This window comes from Vombatus ursinus, unplaced genomic scaffold (assembly GCF_900497805.2).
Source record: "Vombatus ursinus unplaced genomic scaffold, bare-nosed wombat genome assembly UNPS02014179.1, whole genome shotgun sequence".
Classification (NCBI taxonomy): Eukaryota; Metazoa; Chordata; class Mammalia; order Diprotodontia; family Vombatidae; genus Vombatus; species Vombatus ursinus.
In genome coordinates, this window is record NW_020953957.1 from 967,259 (window position 1) to 988,285 (window position 21,027).

Genomic DNA, 21,027 nt, shown 5'->3' on the forward strand with positions numbered 1-21,027 from the left:
CCTCACCACATCGACAGTTGTCCTTCCCTTCAATCAACTACAGTGGCTCCTTATCTCCAGGATCAAATAGAAAATTCTCTTTTGGTCATTTAAAACCTTTCACATACCTAACTTCTACCTTTTCAGTCTTCTTAAATTTAATTCTCCTCCACTTTGTTTCATGATCCTGTTACACCAGCCCACACTTGCTCCCCTAAGATACTTCGCCTGTGCCTTGACATTGGCTGTCTTCCATTACTGGAATTCACTCTCGTCCTCACCTCCACCCACTGGCTTCCTTCAAGACTCCAACCTTCTGCAAAGGGCTTTTCTTGGCTCCCCCCTTCCCCCTACTCCCCTGACATTGCCTTCCATTTACGTCCTATTCTGGGAGTTCCAAAAGTCTTGGTGCAAATTTGAGTTTTAATAGCTTGCAGGTTAGTTAAGTCTTTCGTTAGATTGTAAGCTTCTTGAAGGCAGGCACTATCTTTTGGTATTCCCAGAGCTTAGCTGAGTACGTGGCATTTAGTAAATGCTTGTTGAATGCCTCTATTAATAAACTTATTTTTAACGGACAAAATACTCCCAATTTATTCACATTCCCATGGTTCTGTGGGTTAACAACCTCTATCAGGACAGATCTCAACTTGGATGGGATCACTTTCCTGGGAGACTCCAACCCGGTCCATGCCAGCTGGTGGGCTGTCGGTCAACCCGGTACTGATTTAATTTTTTTTTGGGTGGGGGGGGCGTGCAAAACTTTCCAAGAAAAAAAGCAGTTTGGGGTTTTTTGGGGGAAACTCACGACTGTTACAGATTGAACCCCATCGTAACAGACGCCCCCAAGGAGACGCTGCGCATGACACCTCGGCGAACTGTTCCGGGCGGTGTTCAATGAATGGCTGGACAAGTGACCGTCCCCGCGTCTGCGGCCCGCCGGAAGTTCCTGCGGTTACCTGACTCCCATTTGGGTTTGGAGCGGAGCCGCCGGCACGGTGGAGCCGAGGCCGCCTCTCGGCCGGTCCGGGCCCGAGCCCGCGGCTGGACTGAAGGCGGGGCAGGGGCGAGCGCCCCTGCGGAAGTTACTTTGGCGCCTCTTTCCCATCGGCTTTCACCCCAGCCCTTTTCCCTCCCAGGAACGTAAAATTCAATTAAGAGAAACGGCGTGGCCGAAAGGCGCGGGTAGGAGGCGGCGTCTAGGCAGCGGGGACGCAGGACGGCGGCGGGCGGCCGTTAAACTCGTTGGCCGCAACCCCTCCTCAGCCAGCGGATGTGAAACGCGAGCAGGAAAGACGCGTGACTGGACGCACGCTTCCCTTTCGTCCTCCACACGCTGCGCAGTTCAGGGGGCGGGGGGAGGGGCGAGGGCGGGAAGCCTACCTAGCAAAACTACCACTCCCAGGAGGCAACGCGCAGTTCCGAAGTCTTTACAATGGAAACTTGTCACGGGAACCCTACGGAGATGGAAAGGGAACTGCCTCTTCCGTCAAGCACGGTCTGTGTCGAAGGCAAGCTGGGAGGAGGCGGGTGCGGGAGGAACTTCAAAGCCCAGCGGGCCCTGCGCGAACAACGCCTGCGCGATGAGAGGACGGGGGGGCGGTCGGGCCATTTAAATGTGTGTGTGGGTGAAATGGCTGCGCAGGTCGGAGCGGTGCGCGTAGTGCGGGCGGTGGCGGCGCCCGAGGAGCCGGACAAAGGGGGGAAGGAGAAGCCCCGGCCCGGGGCCTCGCCCCGTGGGACTAAGCGGCAGCGCCGGGCGAGCAGCGGGGGGCCCCGGGAGAAGCGGGGGCGGCCAAGCCAGGACCCCCCTCCCGCTCCCCCTTACCGGCGCCGTCGCAGCCGCCAACAGCCCGGGCCGCCGCCGCCTCCCGCTGCAGCCTCCACTGTCCCGGGCCCCTCGGAGCCGCTGCTGCTGCCGCCGCCACCGCCGCCCCCCTCGCTGGCCCCCTCGGGGCCCCCTTTGGCCGCCCCGCTGGCGGCCTCGGCGCTCTTCACCTTTTCGCCGCTGACGGTGAGCGCGGTCGGGCCCAAGCACAAGGGCCACAAGGAGCGCGAGAGGCACCGGCACCACCACCACCACGGCGGCGACCCTGGCTCGTCGGGCGTCGCCGGCCCCAAGCACAAGGGCAAGCGGGAGAACGGCGACCAGAGTGGTGGGCTGTCTCCGGCCAGAGCTCCTAAGAGAGGTGAGTTCGGGCGGCCCCTCCCCCTGCCCGGGAGCGGGCTCTGGTCCTGGCGCCCTAGGCCCCGCCGCCCGCCCCCGGGGACTTCGGAGCTAGGCCCAGGCCCCGAGGCCGAGCTGCTGTCCAGCCGGGAAAGCCCTTTCTGCCTTGGGCTTGAGGCTCGGATGGGGCGCCCTGAGCTCCCGGCTCCGCGGCCCCCCTCCCCGAAGCCAGGTAGGCCCCCAGCCTAGGGCAGGGCTCGTTGGGGTCCCCCCCGCCCCCGCTCGGCCTTCGCACTCTGAGCCTCGGCTGGGCCTCCGCGCCCCGGCTAGCGCTTTGTTCTGTCTTGCCAGGGTGCCCCCCAAACCCCCAGGGCAGGGACCGGCGCGGGCTTCCCGGTAGGGCCTCTGGGCAGTCCTGGGCAGGAGTTCTCTGAAACTTAGGCGGGCTCGAAAGTTGACCAAGTTTGTCCCTCCAGACCCACCCCTGGTGAGGTTAGCAGTGCACACCCCCTACAACTCCTCAGGTATTTGGGGCTTCTGCCTCCGTCACGAAGGCCAAGAAAGCCCCACTCAGAAAATGCCTTTCCTATTTTAGACCTCTCTCCTGGTCAGTCTGTTATTAATTGCAATGATGGGTAGGAAAATGTAGGCTAAAGAGTTGTTTAAAATAATTCATTGTAAATGCTGCACTTCTTAATGGGAGGACACTTAGGTTTGCTCCTAATCGCCTGGCCTGTTATATAGTAGACGATTAAGAACCACTTCATTGCATTTCTTCCATGGAGTTAAAAGTAATACTTTCTATTATTTACATGCTAGGCTTTTTTCCACTCAGTGGAAAAAATAACTTGCTCTTAATCAGATATTGTTTTTGAGCGGAATTATCATAGAATGAACTAGTTACTGCTTTTTTGAGAATATACTGGTTGCCGAAGATTTTTTTTTTTAAAGATTCTTTTTACTTACAAGTTGGTTTCTGTTTCTTCCGTGTGTACAGAAAGACATTAGAGTATAGCAGGCACAGAAATCAACTATCACATCTTTTTGGTCACTGCTGTAAGCCTTTCGCCAAAACTTAGCCAGCATTGAATGCCTTGCCTTGCTGATTTTCTGTAGTTTTGACTATTGGAGCACTGACAATTTGGTCACTTTGTAGTCTCTGTAATTTGTTTCAAGTGGTAAATGGATGTCCTCAAGGTCATAAGATACTACTTTTTAAATTTGTCCTAGTACCAAGCTGTAAGATTCTAAAATACTTAATGGAATGAATCTTTCAGACCAGGTTTCTGGAATTATTCTTTTCCACATACGTAGTTGCTTTCATCTTCTGGCCTCTGTCTTTTGTTTTATCTCTAGGTGTTATTTGCTACATTGCTCTTTACTTCTTTTTAAATATCTCCTTTTATCCTTTTCTGTTTCATCTAAGTCCTAGCAACTGGTGACTCATTGGTGATTATGGCAAGAGGTTACTTTCTGTCATTGCCCTTTTCTGATATTCTTTAGGGCAGTAGTTGGGGCCCAGAATTCGTCCAAGTCCAGCCTAATATATTTCTTTGCTGGGTCCATTGCTCTTTGCTTAAAAGTCTTTGAGAATTTGTAGTTTATAAACTGGCAAGGGAAGTGGGTTAAAATCTGGACTGCAAGTGAATTTTTAATATTTGCTGATCTACAGGGCCATATCTTACCCCAAACCATGGGATCAGAATCTTGATAGTGTTTTCTTAACTACTTGGTAAATGATCATTGTAGATTAAAAAGGTAATGAAGACATGCTAAACTTTTTGAGAAAGTGGTAATTACATGCTGAATTTTAAAATATATATATTAAAAACAAACATGTGAAAGACTGGATTGCATGGAAATGTTTTGTATTTAAACTTTTTTGTTGAATTGGATTGGCCTGACAACCCAACCTTTCAGAAATAGTCAACTAAGTAACGGTAATTTACCATAGAAACTGATGTTTCTTCCTCACTCTTGAGACCTCTCCACCCTTCCCCTGCCACAGGCACACAATATCCAGTCTGTAGGCAATAGAACTATCTGTTCCTTCTTGCTAGTTAGGTAAATTACTGGAATTTGATATTGCTTCAAACTTTTGACTTGAACAGAATTTTTGAAAGAGAAAACATAAAAAGACCCTTATTTTTTTCTCTCTGATGTTGATGTCATTAAATGACAAGAATGCTCTTATGCATTCCCTGGTGAGTCAGACTTCCTTTCTTACATTCTTCCATCTTTGACCAGTTGCCCAGACTATGCAGCGATATCTTGGAGCCAGATAAAATAATGGAAAGCTCTTCTGATCTTTATAGGTTTCTAGTAGACTTAAACTTAGAACCATGTCTTAATCATTTGTGGTTGTGATGGTGGTGGTGGGTTTGAAGGGGATGTCAGAATTGTGCTCTAGAGGACTAGCCTCGGGACCAGGACGACCTGGGGTCGAATACTGCATCTGAAGCATATTGCAGATTATGTGACCCTGAGAAGACCTCTCGAAGACTCTTTGTTGCAGGGAAGGTCCTGACCTGCATCAGGAGTTTTCCTCATCTGGAGTTCCCTATACAAATGCCATCACAGCCAAGATCCTACTTCTTCTCTGTATGAGGATCGTGCTGAGAACCGAACTATACAATCCCCCTAACCACCAGAACTGCTGGGAGATCTTTTCAGCCTTTTCTTTCCCTGGCCTACCCTTCCAAGGGGCTAGTGGTGCAGTGGGGAAGAAGGAGGTGACCTAACTAACTGCAGGGCCTTGAAAATCTGCACCTGGGGAATCTAGAGTCGACTGTAGTACCATCAGTGAGCTCAGTTCTCCTTATGTTAAATTAAAGGAATGAATTAATGTTGCTTCTGGAGAGGTATATTCTACTCTAGTCACTTTGCATCCATAAGGACTACCCTTCCAGCTTTAGCGTTCCAGTATTCCCTTTTATTGAACTAAATGGTGCCATGAGGAAGTGGATTTGATATTTAAAAGCTTGTTGTCTTATTAGTCAACCTACTATGTAACAGGCATTGTGCTCAGTGCTGGGAATACAGGTATAAAAGAATGAAACAGTCCCTACTTGGAAATTACAGGAGACAACAAGGACGTACATATATGCATGTATACATGCTTGCATATATATATGTAAAGTTTATTATATATACATACAACATACTTTTTTTAATATACACATATACAAATTAGTTAAATATACAGTACTATAGAAGGGAGGGCACTAACAGTTGGAATCAGGAAAGGTTTCATGCAGAAGATGGTGTCTGAGCTGCATCATAAAGGAAGAGGAGAGGGACTGTGTATAAGGTGGAGGTAAGGAGGTGAGAAGGGAGTGCATTCCATGAATGAGGGAGAGCTGGTGCTCAATTTTAATTCCCTTTAATTTTCAAAAATAGATGCTAAATTTTTTTAGTTGAACAAAGTTATATTGTAAAATAAATTAAATATCCATAGTTATCATTTCCAGAAAGATTGGAAATCATTGCCCTGATGACCTGAAAATATGAACCAGTCTTCAAAGAACATTTCTTTCCATTTTTTGGGAGGATTTGGGTTATAATGAGGACAACTTTTGGGACTAGACTAGAATTTCAGAAAATAACAAGTCCAGGATTGACCTCAGAGAACAGTTAAAAGGATGTATTTCCGTCTCTTCTTTGCAGAGGCAGGGGGACTATGGTTGTAGAATATTTCATGTTGTCAGACCTGGTATGTGTGGTTTTACTGAACTTTCTCACTCCCCCCCCCCCCCCACCTTTGCTATAATAGAGGGCCCCCAGGTAGGGAAGAGGTCAGAGAGAGATATTCAAATATGAAGTGATTTTTAAAACAACAGTTGGTTATCAATAAATAAAAATTTTTAAGAGAACATAAAGGGAAACATGTTTTTTTAATGAATATATATTATATATGTATAAAAGGTTATAAAAATTGAAAGCAATTTTTTATTTTGAGAACTTCAGAATCTTAATTGTATCTTCTAGTTGTAAGCTGTGATTCAGGTGTAAAAATAAGTATAGGTTAAAGTTAGCCTAAATATGGAGTAAACAAATTAAATTTTTTTTTTAGCTAGGCATTGGGGTTAAGTGACTTGCCCAGGGTCACACAGCTAGTAGGTATTATGTGTCTGAGGCAGGATTTGAATTCAGGTCCTCCTGAATCCAGGGCTGGTGCTCTATCCACTGTGCTACCTAGCTGTCCACAAATTAAATTTTTGTTTCCTTGATGTACAAGGAAAATGTACAGTTAATAAATAATTGAGTTGTACTGATAGTCAATAAATAGTAAACATTTATTAAGCACCTACTACTTGTCAGACACTGTACTAAGGATACAAATACAAAAAATAGAAATGCTTCCCCTGCCCTCAAGGAGCTTACATTCTAATGGGGAAGCAACTCACAAAAGGAAGCTAAAAAGTGGTAGTTGTGGCAGGATGGCAAGAGGGCAGAGAGGGTACTAGACTCCGGTGGAGAAGTCAGCCAGTCAGTCAGAAACCATGAAGTAGTGCAGCCAGGTAAGAAACAGGGAGGTAATAGAAATTTGCCATACTAGCAGACATAAGGATATTATTTTAGAATTTATCTTGTACTAAGTGCTAGAAGGTAATCATGTTAGTTCAGCCATCAATTTAATTTTCAAGTGTTTGGTCATCTTTTTCGTGTTTGAATTGCTATATGTACTTACTGTTTATCTTGAAACTTCTGGAATGTACTCAAACACAAACATAATCTGTCTAGCATGTATTAACTTTCATGAATGAACTCATTACTAGTCTGCCAGATAATTTTATTTAATATATATTTATTTAATCTATATCCAAGGCATATCTGTCTAACTTGGAGAGATGTCTAAAGTGATACAGTCATCTCTACGCTCTCTGGCATGATTCTGCCCCAATACAATTTCAGGTAATATGGTAATCTTGAACAAGGAAAGATGTCTTAAAATACAGCCTATGTAAATATTCCAGAACTGAGCAACCACGTCACCATGCCATCCCTCTTGCACATTCCTCCCCCCTTCTCCCTTCCACCTCCCATTGATATCTTAATAATAGCTAGTATTTGTGTATTTGCAAAGTGCTTTACAAATTTTATCTTCTGTGAGGTAGGTGCTATCTTCATCTCCATTTTATAGTTGAGGAAACTGAAGCAGACAGAGAGAGGTTAAGTGACTTGCCCAGGGTCACACAGCTAGTACTTGTCTGAGGCTGGATTTGTACCGACATCTCCCTGATTGCAGGTCTAGCACTCTAGCCATCTAACCTCATCACCTTTCCAGTGGAAAAGAGAGGGTGCTGACCCACCTACGCCTTGAGGTTGACTGTAAAGAGGGTATTGGCCTTAGATCGATGATCAAATTACCTGTGCTTGCCACGTAGGAGGAACTTAATGAATGTTGGTTTATCTCTTCATTGATTCTTTGATAAGGTGTTTGGTACTCACCTTAATCCTTTTCCTTAAGGAAAACCTTTTTGTTTTTTTGTCTTTGGCCTGTCACCCACCTGGCTCATAGGCTTCCTTGTAGAGGAAAATGTTATTTTTCAATGTTTCTAAAAAAGCTAAAAAAGAGATTTTTTGATATGTTTCCACACCAAAAAAATTTAAAACTGCAATTCTGCCTATGAAGTAGAAGATATTTGCTCACCGGCTTGGGTGTAAGGGCCATGTCAAGCTACATTTCTTTACTGTAATATATCATTTGAAATTGATACCACTTAGCAAAAAAAAAAAAAAAAAATTCTAAGAATAGCTGGAAAGTTTCTGCGTGGAATATAAGTAATATAGGTAGTGTGTCACAGATTGTGTGACTTTCTAATGATTGAACGTAGGTAAAAAAATGAAAGTTCAGAAATACTTAAATCATTCAGAACCTTGAAATACTAGTGTGTTAGTTTCCAAACCAAATGACGTTTCCTTTGGAAAGAGAAGCAGCTATTTTGTCAGAAAACCTGTCCCCCGACAACAAAAAGCAAAACTGTAAGAAATTGGGAATACAAATGAGTTTTATAGTCAGCGTACTGAGGCTTTGTCATGTTAGGAACACCAGCCCTAAATTGATAGTAATATAGAAAATGTGTTACAATCAAGGCAACTCTCTCTTGGTGTTAATTTCAGTGGCAGATCTAGGTCACAATTCATCTTCTACATGCAAAATAGCTCTGCCTGAAATCTTAAAGAAATAAGATGTTTTCAGCAAGACTTTTTTTTCTGTATATGTGCCTCCTTTAAATGAAATAAAATCACTAAAATATTGACATGGTGTTTAAAATTAGTAATCTAATGTATAAAACCTATGTACAGAATAGCATTAATACTTGGTTGCTTGGGAACACTGCCAAAAATCACTTAGGTATGTAGGACAAAGTTAAACAAGTTAATTTCTGTTCTTGAAAGAAGTACATCTTGTAAATGTGTTTAATTTTACTTTCTAAACTGAATATGCTTAACTTCCTTTATAACTACTAAAAGTTGTAATTCCTAGTTCTTAAAGATTTGTATATTGTACCTTTGCAAATACTACTGAAGGCTGAATTTAATTTTAGGTATGGTATCAAGTATTAAATATTATTCACAGGCTCTTGAAGGCAGTTGTTAATTAGAAATAAAAACTAATCAGGATTAAGTCTTCAAAGTATTTGGTTTATGCTTTAGCCTATTTAATGGGTTCTAGGTTTTTTAAGTTTATTATTCTAATCTACTTTTTGCATATTTAGTGAGAGTTACAGTGAGATCAGGATCTTAATTTATTGCGTGCATATTAATTCCTTCCTCAAATGTTATTTGAAAGTAAACCCCAGATTTAATAATTGATATAGGTACTCAGCTGACACACTTATTTGTGTTTTGTTGTGAAGTAAGGTATGTGTGGCTCTGTGTATATGTGTGTGCATGTGTGGACACATTTTGTGGGTTTTTTTTTTTTAAGTACCACACCTGGTATTTAACTTTATAGATCACCTATAAGGTACTGTTTCCAGCTTTTGACTAATAAATGATCTTTCTTAAGTATTTCACTAGTTAAACTATAGACTAATATCAATATACTCACTTAATTTTAGCCTTGCTTAAATTTTATAAATAGACTCAGGTCTCTAGAATACTACTAGAGATATTTTTTAATCTTGGTCACGTGACCATTTCCCCTAGAATATAAAGGTATGTTTTTACTTACTCTTCACTTTTGAATACTGTTACATTAAGACTATTGTTAAGTTTCTAGCGCTGATATATTTTAAAATGGGGAAAATGACCTAATTAATCTGATCTGAATCAGCTTAATAGGATTCCTTTAGTTAGGAAAAAAAATGAATTTTTGAAAGTTTGTATAATGTCATTAAAGACCAAATAACTGACTTCCTTTTAATTATTATGGCCAGAAACACCAGATGAAAATGGCAAAACCCAGAGGGCTGATGACTTTGTCATGAAGAAAATAAAGAAGAAAAAGAAAAAGAAACATCGAGAAGATATGCGTGGGAGACGCCTTAAAATGTACAACAAAGAAGTGCAAACTGTCTGTGCTGGCCTGACCCGAATTAACAAGGAGATTCTGACCCAAGGACAGGTGAATAACAGGACAGGAGTTAACAAGGAATCCTTCAGGTATCTGAAAGATGAGCAGTTGTGCCGACTGAATTTGGGCATGCAAGAATACCGGGTACCCCAGGGAGTCCAAACACCATTTATGACTCACCAGGAGCATTCTATTCGTAGCAACTTCCTAAAAACAGGCACTAAATTTAGTAACTTTATTCATGAGGAGCACCAGTCCAATGGTGGTGCTCTAGTTCTTCATGCCTACATGGATGAACTCTCATTTTTGTCTCCAATGGAGATGGAGAGATTTTCTGAAGAGTTCCTTACTCTAACATTCAGTGAAAACGAAAAAAATGCAGCTTACTATGCGTTAGCAATAGTGCATGGGGCAGCTGCTTATCTGCCTGACTTCTTGGACTATTTTGCTTTTAATTTTCCCAACACTCCAGTGAAGATGGAAATTCTGGGCAAGAAAGATATTGAAACAACAACCATTTCAAACTTTCATACTCAGGTAAGGTAAAGGTTATGATGAATTATTCAACAACAACAGTTTATTTATTGCAATAGTGTAACCCTCAAATTCCATTGAGCAGTGCCTAGGAATACTTTGACAAAGTTTAATGTCACTGAATGTAGTTTAAAATTTCAGGTTGGTTTGTTCCTTTTCCTGAAAAATCTTAATTGCTAGAGCAGATATTCTCCTTGCTTGAGGAGGGTGGGAGAGAGTGTTTGTTTGAGCTTAATCTAACAAATCTAAACTGGGAATTCTGCATATTAATATATCAGTGCTAGTTGTGGAAGAATCAGATTGAAGGAAATCAGTCTGTTCTTGCACAAATCAGGAACATGTTGGCTTATTGTGTAGCAGGTGTGATTGGGTCTGGTAGTTTCAAGGTATTAAACTAGTTAATACCTTGTACTTCATGATGAAACGTGAGGGTCTTGGCCTTTTTATTTGCCAGGCTTGAACTGGTGTTTGTCTCATTTCTTCCAGTAACTTGTTGGCAGTCTATCCCAGAAATGCACCCCATTTGTGTGACTTGGAAGTGTCACTAGGAAGACCGCCATAGCCTCTGCTCCTTCTGCCTGTAAATACTTGTGATCTAAACTACTCTGAAGCCTTGCTTGGGCAGCTAGGCTTAAGTCAGCAGGGAACCTCTCTCCCCTTCACAACCAGTGGCTTTTTAATCAAAGGAAATTTTTTTTTCAAACTGATTTTTATTTTTAGGACATAATGGGAAATCAGCATTATCTCCCCCTTTTTTTTCCTCCCTCTCCTAGCTTTTCTCATAGGGATTATGAGTGGTTATGCTATAGATAATGTAAATCCTATACAAGTTGTTATGGAGCAAATCTCCTCCTGTAGGAATTTGATATTATGATTTATATGTAGTCTGGTTTTTCAGGTTATTTAACACCTTGCTGCTGATATTGGCCTTGGGGACTTTTTTTTAGGGGTCATCTAGACTGTAGCACATAAGGCTCTCAGCTGCCAGCAATATGATGCTTACAAGCCACTTAGGTCTATTTGAAACCTCTTCTAACTTAAATCTTTCCAGTGATTTTTTTTAACTGTCCTTGCCTCCAATGAGGGGAGTATCCAGTTTAGATTGTAAGCTTCAGAATTTCTCTAATTGAAGTTCTCTCTGCAGTAGAGAGAGCAGGAGCAGCCAATCTGGAGAGGTCGCAAGATGGGGCGGCCCAAGACGTTGGAACACGATGTGCAATAAAGGGCTTCGTCTTGGATTTTGGCCTTGTTACCACAATCAGGTACCGAAGTGCTGACTTTTGTAGTAGATTTTGGGTTTTATTTTTTATTTTTTTTATTTTTTAGGCATTTTGCCCTATAAAGGTTAAGGAAGCCAGTTTTTATAAGTATTGAAGAGACTGGAAACCAGTACTCCTAGATTAGCCCATCTACCATAAGTCCCTAATTAACAAGAAAAGGTGTTGCTGAGAGCATATTTAATGTGGTATAACACTTTTTTTTTTTAGAAAAATGCAGCAAACTTTCAGTTTGGATGGAGAGGCCAGCAAGTAGCTCTAAGAAATGCCAGAAGGTTGGAAAAATAAGGGTCCTGGTTTTATAAGGGTGACTTTTACTTCCAGGTTCTTCTGTATTGGACATACTTATATCCAGGCTGACAGCATACAGGCTAAAAATATAAGCAAATGACTCTTAAATTCCCTGCTGATTTTTGTCCTCCAATTTTTAAAATGGAGCTGAAATTTATATGACTGTACCAACAACTTACCTTGAGTTTAAGAGTGGTTATTTTTAAAAGAATAGGTAAGATTATTGATAGGCTTGAAATAGTTTTTATTCACCATGTTCCCCATGTGAGAATTTTGGGGACCTTGGGATACTGACATTTAGGTAATTTGTAGTGGCTCTGTTAACTTAGTTTAATACTGAGAATTTTCAATTTTCAGGAGTATATTGGTTAGAGATGAAGGAATGACTTGGTCCTAGGAGCTTGTATTCAGATTTGTACATGGAAAATGCTTGGGTATGGTAGAATGGAATAGTAGCAAACATATTTTAGGGACCAAGACTAGTGGTTTTTTAACATACTGCAATAGTCAGTAGAATTAAATATTTTAAAAATAAAGGTTTAATAAACACTTCTCATTCATTCACAGTTTATAACTACTATATTGGTGTAAATATAGTTTATACATGTAAAAATCTCCTTAAAAGAAAGGAAATATTTAGGTTGATCATAGATTGTCCTCTCGTTCTTTTCAAGTTTCATTTCTGGGGAAAATATTTTTTATACAACAGCAGCTACTTTAGAGTACTGGACCTGGAGTCTCCTAAGCCCGAGTTCTGATCTGTCCTCAGATACTTCGCTACTTGTGTGACCTTGGATAAGGCACTTACCCTCTCTCTGCCTCAGTTTCCTCATCTATAAAATGAAAACCATAATAGCGCCTACCTCCAAGGTTGTTAGAACAAAATGAGATCATACTTATAAAGTGCTTTGTAAACTCTTAAGTGCTACATAATTCTGTTATTCAGATCATTGGAACACATATAGGACTTCTTTACTTAGTTTTATGCAAGAAGGTGTGGAGTTAGTTTTGTAGTACTGGCAGGGCATAACTAAATACTTCTTAATCAAGATTTTATGATTTGTTACATGTTTACATGTTTGTTAGCTTTTATTAGTTTCTGTTGCTTACATATTAGAACCAGGTTGATTTATTTTGTGGATACCAGTACAACATCCAGACTTTTTATCTGTTACTATTTGATTTTACTACATGAATGACCTACCTTTTCTGGTCATACATGTCTTTGATCGCTTGTGTGTTGTCTTCCTTAATGGAACTGTGAGTTCTTTCAGAGTGGGGACTGTCTTTTCAATTTGTTTCCTCAGCACTTGGTACATTGTAGGTGCTTAATAAATGCTTTTCCCATTCCACTTCTTGCACATAGATAATTAGCTGTAATAAGCTACAGTTTACTTTTACCTAACACACATCTTTTTAATTGTCCTTTAGGTCACTTGCAGTTTTTGAGGTATAGTTTGTTTTGTTTCATTTTGTTTTTCTGTAGGTGATAAGTGGATTCATTCAGTTCTTTGTTTTCTATATTTGGAAGTTCTGGGTAGTTTTTTTGTATTATTTCCTTTACCATGACATTCACGGTTTTTGATTTGTTGTTTTCTTCAGGTAGATTTGTTATCCTTAAATTGTCTTTGTGCATCCTATTTTTGAGGTCAGTGACTTTGGTTTGGATTGAGAGTACGTATTCTTTTAACGTTGCCTTTTGTTTCTACTTTGCCAGATCATTCTCCACTTAAGTATTTTTGTGTGCTAAATCTGTTAATCTCATTGGTTTCTTTGGAGAAACTCTCCACCCTTGATTCTGTTTTTTCTCCTAATCTGCCAATTAAGTTTTATTTCTGCTTTAAGAACTATACATTCTGACTGAAAACAACTGAACAACAATGAAAATTCTGACTTGTTTTTTTCCTAATTTCCTTTTTTATGGATTTCATTTTTTTTAATCACTCTGGAATTTCTTGTTCCATGCTTTCTTGAGATTCCACAGTAAAAACTTTCCTTTTTTGTTCTAATATTTAAGAGAGCTTTGTAACATCTTTGAGAGTTTAATGTTCATCCTTCCTTGTAGTTTAAAGATCACCTCTGTTGATTTATTTGCTTGTGCTGTGGGATTTTCTTTTTGTTTCTAGTTTTGTGGCTGGGCAGAATCAATGTCCTAATTGTGTCTTAAGGGTAGAAAGTGAGTGGGGTGTGCTGGTAAAGTCTGTGTAGCAAGAGAAAATCACATTGTGGACCCCATGCACAAGCTGTTTATTTAGTTTGAGCATCCCTGCCTGAATGTGGCTCCTTGTTGAAGAGGGGTACTGAGTGAATGCTTTAGATTATTAGTGTTCTCTGTATTTAGCTGTAATTGTACTACATCTAGAGCATAACTCTTCTTTCGTAGTTTTCTTGAGTGTTAAGAAGTGACTGAGGTAATGTCTGGTCTGCCAAGTTACTGGTTATGTGACACAGAATTCTCTAGTCAACTGCAGATTTGATTGTTTTAAGACTATTACTTTCAGTGATATGACATTATAGGAAGACTATTGGTCTTTTAAAAGAAAGGAGGAGCAGCTGGGTGGTACAGTGGATAGAGCTCCAGCTTTGGAGTCAGGAGGACCTGAGTTCAAATCCAGCCTCAGACACTTGACGCTTACTAGCTGTGTGACCCTGGGTAAGTCACTTAACCTCAATTGCCTCACCAAAAAAAAAAAGAGAGAGAGATCCTGTAGGAACCTCAGGTTACCCTGGCTAAAGGAGGAGTAAGAGGTAGTGGAATGAGCACTGAGCCTTTATAACCCCTACAGATAAGTTGACATTTCAGCAGACATTTAAGAAAACAGAAAAACTCCTTCCTGACCTCACCAGGCACCACAGCAGTTTAACCTTACTCTCTGCCACAGAGCAGTTGTCCCTTCCTGCAGCTTGTGGCCACAGGTAGGGCCATCAACTATTCTTTCTGAGCTTACCACGTTGTATAGAGTGGACAGTCCCTGGCCCACAGCAGTTCCTTCACTATTTAATGTTTTGTAAGGATGTGGCTAGTCTTGGAGGCAACCTACCAATAAACTCTGTTGGGTGGTTAGGGGAAATGTGGTATGACGTGATATGGAGAAGTTGGGGATAATTGAAAGTATTGGACAAGTGTAACAGTCTGCTTCCCTGTTAAATTCTGAACCAAGGTCATTAGTGCATGGTGTCTGTTCAAGATGAAGGTACTGATGGACTTCATTCAGTGGGCTGCCTGTCCAACTGCCTGCCAGCTTTTGAGTAATAGACTTTTTTCATTCTACTTGATTTCTTCTGTGTGGTTTGAGACTAATTTGTTGAGTGATCATCGCTTTCATTGAGAAGGCCTTACAGTGTTTTGGGACTTAATGCAATTGGTATGATGCCGTCAGTGGCATAATGGGAGCATCTGGACAGTCTCAAAATCCATAGGCCATCACCCCACAATTTATAACTTATGTGGGACACATTCCAGGGCAGTGACAAACACCTTTTATAAGCATGTATTTCTGTGTATATACCTTGCTTAAATTGGTGATGAGAAGATTTTTATTTTATTTTATTTTATTTTTTATTTTTTAGAAGATTTTTATGAACGTGTTGTCTCTAAGGCCACAACTATTAAAGCACTTTGTATGATATTAACGTGTGTTGGAAAAGCTTTGAGGAGAGCCTTATCTTTACTGAATTTTTTTTTTTTTTTTTGGTTATCTGCAAACAGTATGGTCTTGAATTGCCTATGGCTCTCCAACAGTTGTGAAGATATCTTCAGTAGAAGATATCTGTATGTTTTCTCATTTTCATCAAATATGCCTTTGTGTAAAAAGGACAGTTTACATAAAGGCTTTTTATAAAGGTGAGGGTTTAGGCATCTAGTTAGCATTTACCAATGACTTTTTGCCAGCTTTTTTGAGTGAGGCATTAGTGCCATCCATGATCTCTTCCATTCTTTTGAAATTTTTCACTTTCTGAGATTTTTAGATCTGATCTTGAATGTTTTTAAAACTGCTTCCTCTTATGTGAAAAAACACTTCTGCCTGTTTTTTTTGGAAGTGAAGGAAACACTATATATAATAGCAGACATTTTTGATATGTAAATTAGTTTTGTAGAACTTTTTCTTTTTTATGCTTTATTATAAGAGATAGCTTACTGGCAGAGGTTAGAGGGAGAAATAAAATAGGGAATGTAGATGGATTAAAAGCAAGATTTTTAATTTAAAACAAGATAATTTAAAATTAAAAATCATTTTTTACCTCATGCTTTTCACATCGTGTATATATGGTCAAATGTAGCCATACTCTTCTAAATTTTTACTAGGAGGCTGTTTTCACTTCAAACACGTTTGATTGAGGTGATAAAGTTGAAAAGTGGCAATTTCACTGTCACTGATGAGAGTAGACCATTGAACTTCTAGTAGATCTCTTCTATTTTTAACTTTTATTAGTTGTTATCTTTCCAGTTTTATGTATAAATGATCAGGTGTGACCTGGTTTAGTTGAGCCTTAAGGCAGACTTTCTGTTGACTCATTTTTTCTCCTCTGGCCACTGACTTTTGTATTTTTGTGAGGTTTGATACCATTTTAACCTTCATTTACCCTCCTCTGTAATGTTTTGGAACTGAGTTGTATTCTGAACAGTTGTTGCCCTTGGCTATCTACCATATGGTCCAGTTTGGCTATCTACCATATGTTCCAGTTTGATCAGGAGATAAAGTACTTTCTGCCTTAAGTGGTTTCTTGACTCTTTAGCTCTCCTTACTATGGTAGTTTTGTGTATAGTGTGTGTACGGGCTATCTCTGATTTCATCAGTGTAGAGCAGTGGTTTTCAATTTTTTAAATTGTGTATGCGTTTTAGCAAAAATTTTTGTGTATATTCTAAAATTAAATGCATATACTATTATATTAATGTGCTACATACTTTATCAAATACAGAGAACAAAATAAAAGACAAAGATGAAATAAACAATATTCATTTTTTAAATTAAAAATTCTGTTTATTAACAGTACAAAAAAACTTTACTCTTAAGCATTATCATTGAATATGCTTTATCATTTAGAAAAATTCCTGTGTGTACCTAATGGGATAAGGCAGATCTTACAAACAGTCAGTTTGATCAACGTAACTAGCCAAGCAGGTGACTTCACTTTGTTTAGATGCACAAAATCAAGTAACATGACAATCAAATAATGTTATAAAATCGAGTAAACATAAGAAGAGCTTTTTAGTAGTATCCTGTTTCCTCTGTGTTGATATTCACTAAACAGTGCAGAAACCAAGCAAAAGTGAATTATCTTTGATTTCAACGTGGCTGAAAGTTTTCACTATTAATCTTCTCCTCTTTATGTGATTCTGCTTAATGAATATACGTTATATATTACCTATACCTTAATTTTCTGTTGATGTTTGGATATTCTAGTTTTGTTTTTGTATGAGTGTAAAGGGCAAGAAGGCTAATTTGGATTGTGGAGCACTGAAGGGGGATTCCTGTATAATCCTGAAAAGGTAGGTCACATTCAGGTTTTGAAGGACTTTAAATAAGAAAGAGAAGTGTTTATGTTTGATTATAGAATCTGTAGGGAGCCCCTGCAGTTTGAATATGGGAAATGCTGTGGCTGTAGAGGATGGATCGCAGTGCGAGAGACGTGAGCGAGGGAGACCGAGTAAGAAGCTATTCCAACATTCTAGGCAAGGTATGATGAGGTCCGTGAAATAATGTGGCCTTGGGAGTAGTGAGAAGGGTTTAGATAGAAGAGATGGAGTGGTGAGAGCTACAGGATTTAGCAGCTAATAGAACATGCAACATGAAGAGAGAGTAAGGGCTTGAGGTTGCAAACATAAGAAGGAAGATGGTGATAACTGTCTTTAGAAATAAGGAATTTGGATGGGAGATACTGCAATGAGATCTCAGCTCTGTCATATCTCAGATCAAAACGGGTGGAGAGGCCGAGGCTCTGGATGATCTGGGGCATAGGAGGATTTGGAGTGGGGTGGATCGAGTACAGGAGGTAGCAGGGATTTTGCTGGTGGCACATGTGCAGCTGCTGCTGTGGGTACACAGGTGGGGGTAACTTAGGTTCTAATACCCCTGAGGGACTGTTTAGTGCAGAAGGGGGCAGTTGGGAGCTTGTACTGAGATGACAAGGGAGAGAAGTGGAGTAAGGTTGAGCTGTATTTGGTGATAAGGATACATGTGGTTGTATAGGAGACAAACTTCACACTTGACTATTGCAAGGAGTGTAGGATATGATTCAGCCTCTCACTCTGGTGAGGCTCCTTAGGGTCATACCATAGCCCTTCGCACTTGGAAGAACACAGGTCCAGAGAACTTCCCAGTGAAGAAACTCCCTCTACCAATGCAAATTTGCAACTGTTCTGCTATTCACAGTCCTAGAAAGTTTTTTGGATCATTAAGAATTGTGACTTGTCATCCAGCCAGCATGTCAGGGATGGGGCTTTTATGTAGGTTTTTATGAATTGCCCACCATCTCTCTTACCATTATGCTCTATGGCATGTGTGGGGTGGGGGTGGGGGGGATATCAATGTGATATGTGATATCAATAATGATAACCAGCTCACTATTCTCATTGCTTTTTTCTTTTATGGTTATGGCTAGTATGTACTTTAACTACTTTTGGGGGGGGATCCTTTTTTATTTTTTGCTTTGCATTATCGCATAAAGGCCTTTCCAAAGTATTTTATATACCTTCTACTTGTTGGTCTTTATTGCGTTAAAATATTCCATTACATTAATGTGCTGCAATATATTTAGCCGTTTCCCTCATACTGGGCATTTAGGGTGCTTGTTAACATCTTTAAAATTGCGTATAATGGTGCTATGAAAATCTTTCAGCAGAACTTAAAAAAAACTTTCAGGGTATATTTTCAACAATAGAATCATTGGGTCAACAGGGATAATTATTTTAGTAATTTTTACTATGTACTTTTATTGAGGTTTTTTTTTTTCCTTTCATCATATTTACCGTTTTAGATGAACTGGTGTCACAGATTTTCAAAAATGTGTATCTCTGATTATTACTGAGTCAGTCAGGAAGCATTTATTAAGTTCTTAATATGTGCCAGGCATTGTGCTAAGCACTGGGGATACAAAAAAAAGTCCCTGCCCTAATGGGGGAGACAACACACAAACAACTATATTAGAGACAAAACAGTGGCCTTGGAGAACAGGCACTGGATGTGGAAGGGTGAACTGAGACAGTGTTCCTGCAGAAGGTAGCATTGGAACTGAGTCTTCATGAAAGCCAGAAGGCAGAGGTGAAGAGGTGAGAGCTTTCAAAGCATGGAGGGCAGCTAGTGAAAAGGCACATTAAGAAATGGATGTCATGTAAGGAACAACATGTGGTGTAGTCTAGCTGGGTCATGGAGTAAGTGGAGGGGAGTAGGAAATGAAATATAAGAAGTTTGGAAGAGGCCAGGTGGTGAGGGCCTTAAAATTCCAAATAGTGGATTTATGTTTAATTCTGGGGATAATAGGGAGCCTGGAGTTTGGAGTAGGGGCAGGGTGTGACATAGTCAGGTCTGAGCTTTAGGAAGCTCAATTTGGCAGCTGTGTGGAGGGTGAACTTGAATGAGGAAAGACTTGATGCAGGAAGACCAACCAGAAGGCTATTGCAGTAGTCCTGGCATGAAGTGATGGTCTGTATACAAGGGTATAATGGAGAAGATGAGATGGGATGAGATCAGTGATGTATGTAAAGTGGTTTACTCTGGCAAGAAGAAGTCTGCCCTCTAGAGAGATGAGAGAGATGTCTGAGTGATGTGAGATGAGGAAAGTAAAAGAGGGAGCTCTTGGCAAATATACTTATTTTTTTAAAAAATGATAATGAGATGTCCCCAGCTGAAAAAGTGGATGGGAGATGCCATAGGGGGCTTTTGGAGGGGTGAAAAGGTTCAGTAAGTGGGAGAGCAAATAAATTAGGGAGGTATGAAAAGGATTTTGTTCTGATAGTGAGCTATACCTGTTGAGATTATGTAATTTACATTTATAGTGGATCCAGTCAACCTGTTTCTTAACACACACACACACACACACACACACACCCCCTCCATTCAGCAGTTCATGAATAGGGATGTGAAAGTAATGAGTATTTGGGAGTCTGGAAGGTTGGGATGTGGAAAGGCATGTTTAGAAATAGGATGAGAGGGTAAGAGATTCAATTGTGGAGGACCATGTAGAGTTGAACTCATTGACCAAGTGGTTGAAAAATAAGGCAAGGAGGTTAGTCTAACGTGAATGGTCTGGGAGAGTACCAAAGGTGGAGGGATTGAAGGTCTTGGTAGGGATGAAGTATGAGATTAAGACTTGTAAGACAAAGGTAAAGATAGATAGATAAAGGTTATGATTAAAGAGCTTACATACTCTCTTTTGAAGATAGAACATTTATCCATTTTGGACTCTGAGCTTGTAATTTTTTTTTAAACAGTTTATTATTTATTTTAGATGTCAAGTTTTACTTGTATCTGTAGCAAATATTTGTACTAATTTGTTTTTTCTTATTTTTACAGAATTTAAAAAATTTAGTTAAGAATATGTATATGTTGTCCCTAATAATTCCTTCTATTTGGTCTATTTAAAAAAAAAACAAAACAACCTTTTCCCTTTATGGAGCCCTTTAAATTAAATGCTGCACTGGACGCTTTGCACCTAAATTGCATTCATGGACCCCTGAAACATTTTGAAGAAGAGAGTGATGTGGCTAGACCTGTGCTTTAAGGTCTTTGGCAGCTACTTGTACGATATGTTGGACAAGGGAGAGACCAAAAGCAAGACCATTAATTAAGAAACTATTGAAATAGTCGAGGAGGAAGGTGATGAAGCTCTGAATTAGAATGCTCACTTTGCAAGTGGAGGAAAGTTGGAGAGGGAGACTGGGCCACTGATCAGAGGGGAGCAGCGAGGAGTGGGAAAGAGCTCAGAGTTAATCTGGGATGGTAGGCTTTATTGACGAGGAGGAAATAACGTTTGGAAGAGATTGAGGAACGGATAGAACTAGTTTTCTTTTTGACATGGTATGTTTGCGATGGAGATCATAACTTCATTGTTTTATAAATGAGAAAAGGGGGACCCTGAGAGATTCTAACTTGCTTAAGCTTCTACAAGTACAGACCCAAGCCTTTTCTTTTTTTTTTAATTTTTTTTTTTAAATTTTAACATGCGTTTTTAAAACTTTGGTTTACAAATTTTCTCCCTTCCTCCCTTCCCACCCACCCTCATTGAAAACGCAAGCATCTTGATCCAGTTTGTAGATGTG

At 40.2% G+C, this 21,027-nt stretch overlaps 1 protein-coding gene across 1 annotated transcript in view; it reads left to right on the forward strand.

Moving 5' to 3' along the window:
• The first annotated feature begins 1,411 nt into the window (after positions 1 to 1,411).
• RSBN1 (round spermatid basic protein 1) overlaps positions 1,412 to 21,027 on the forward strand; it is a 61,050-nt gene continuing 41,434 nt past the window's right edge. The window contains exons 1-2 of the mRNA XM_027860407.1: positions 1,412 to 2,165; positions 9,529 to 10,202. Coding sequence (XP_027716208.1) covers positions 1,412 to 2,165; positions 9,529 to 10,202 — 1,428 coding nt within the window. The remainder of the gene's footprint in view (positions 2,166 to 9,528; positions 10,203 to 21,027) is intronic.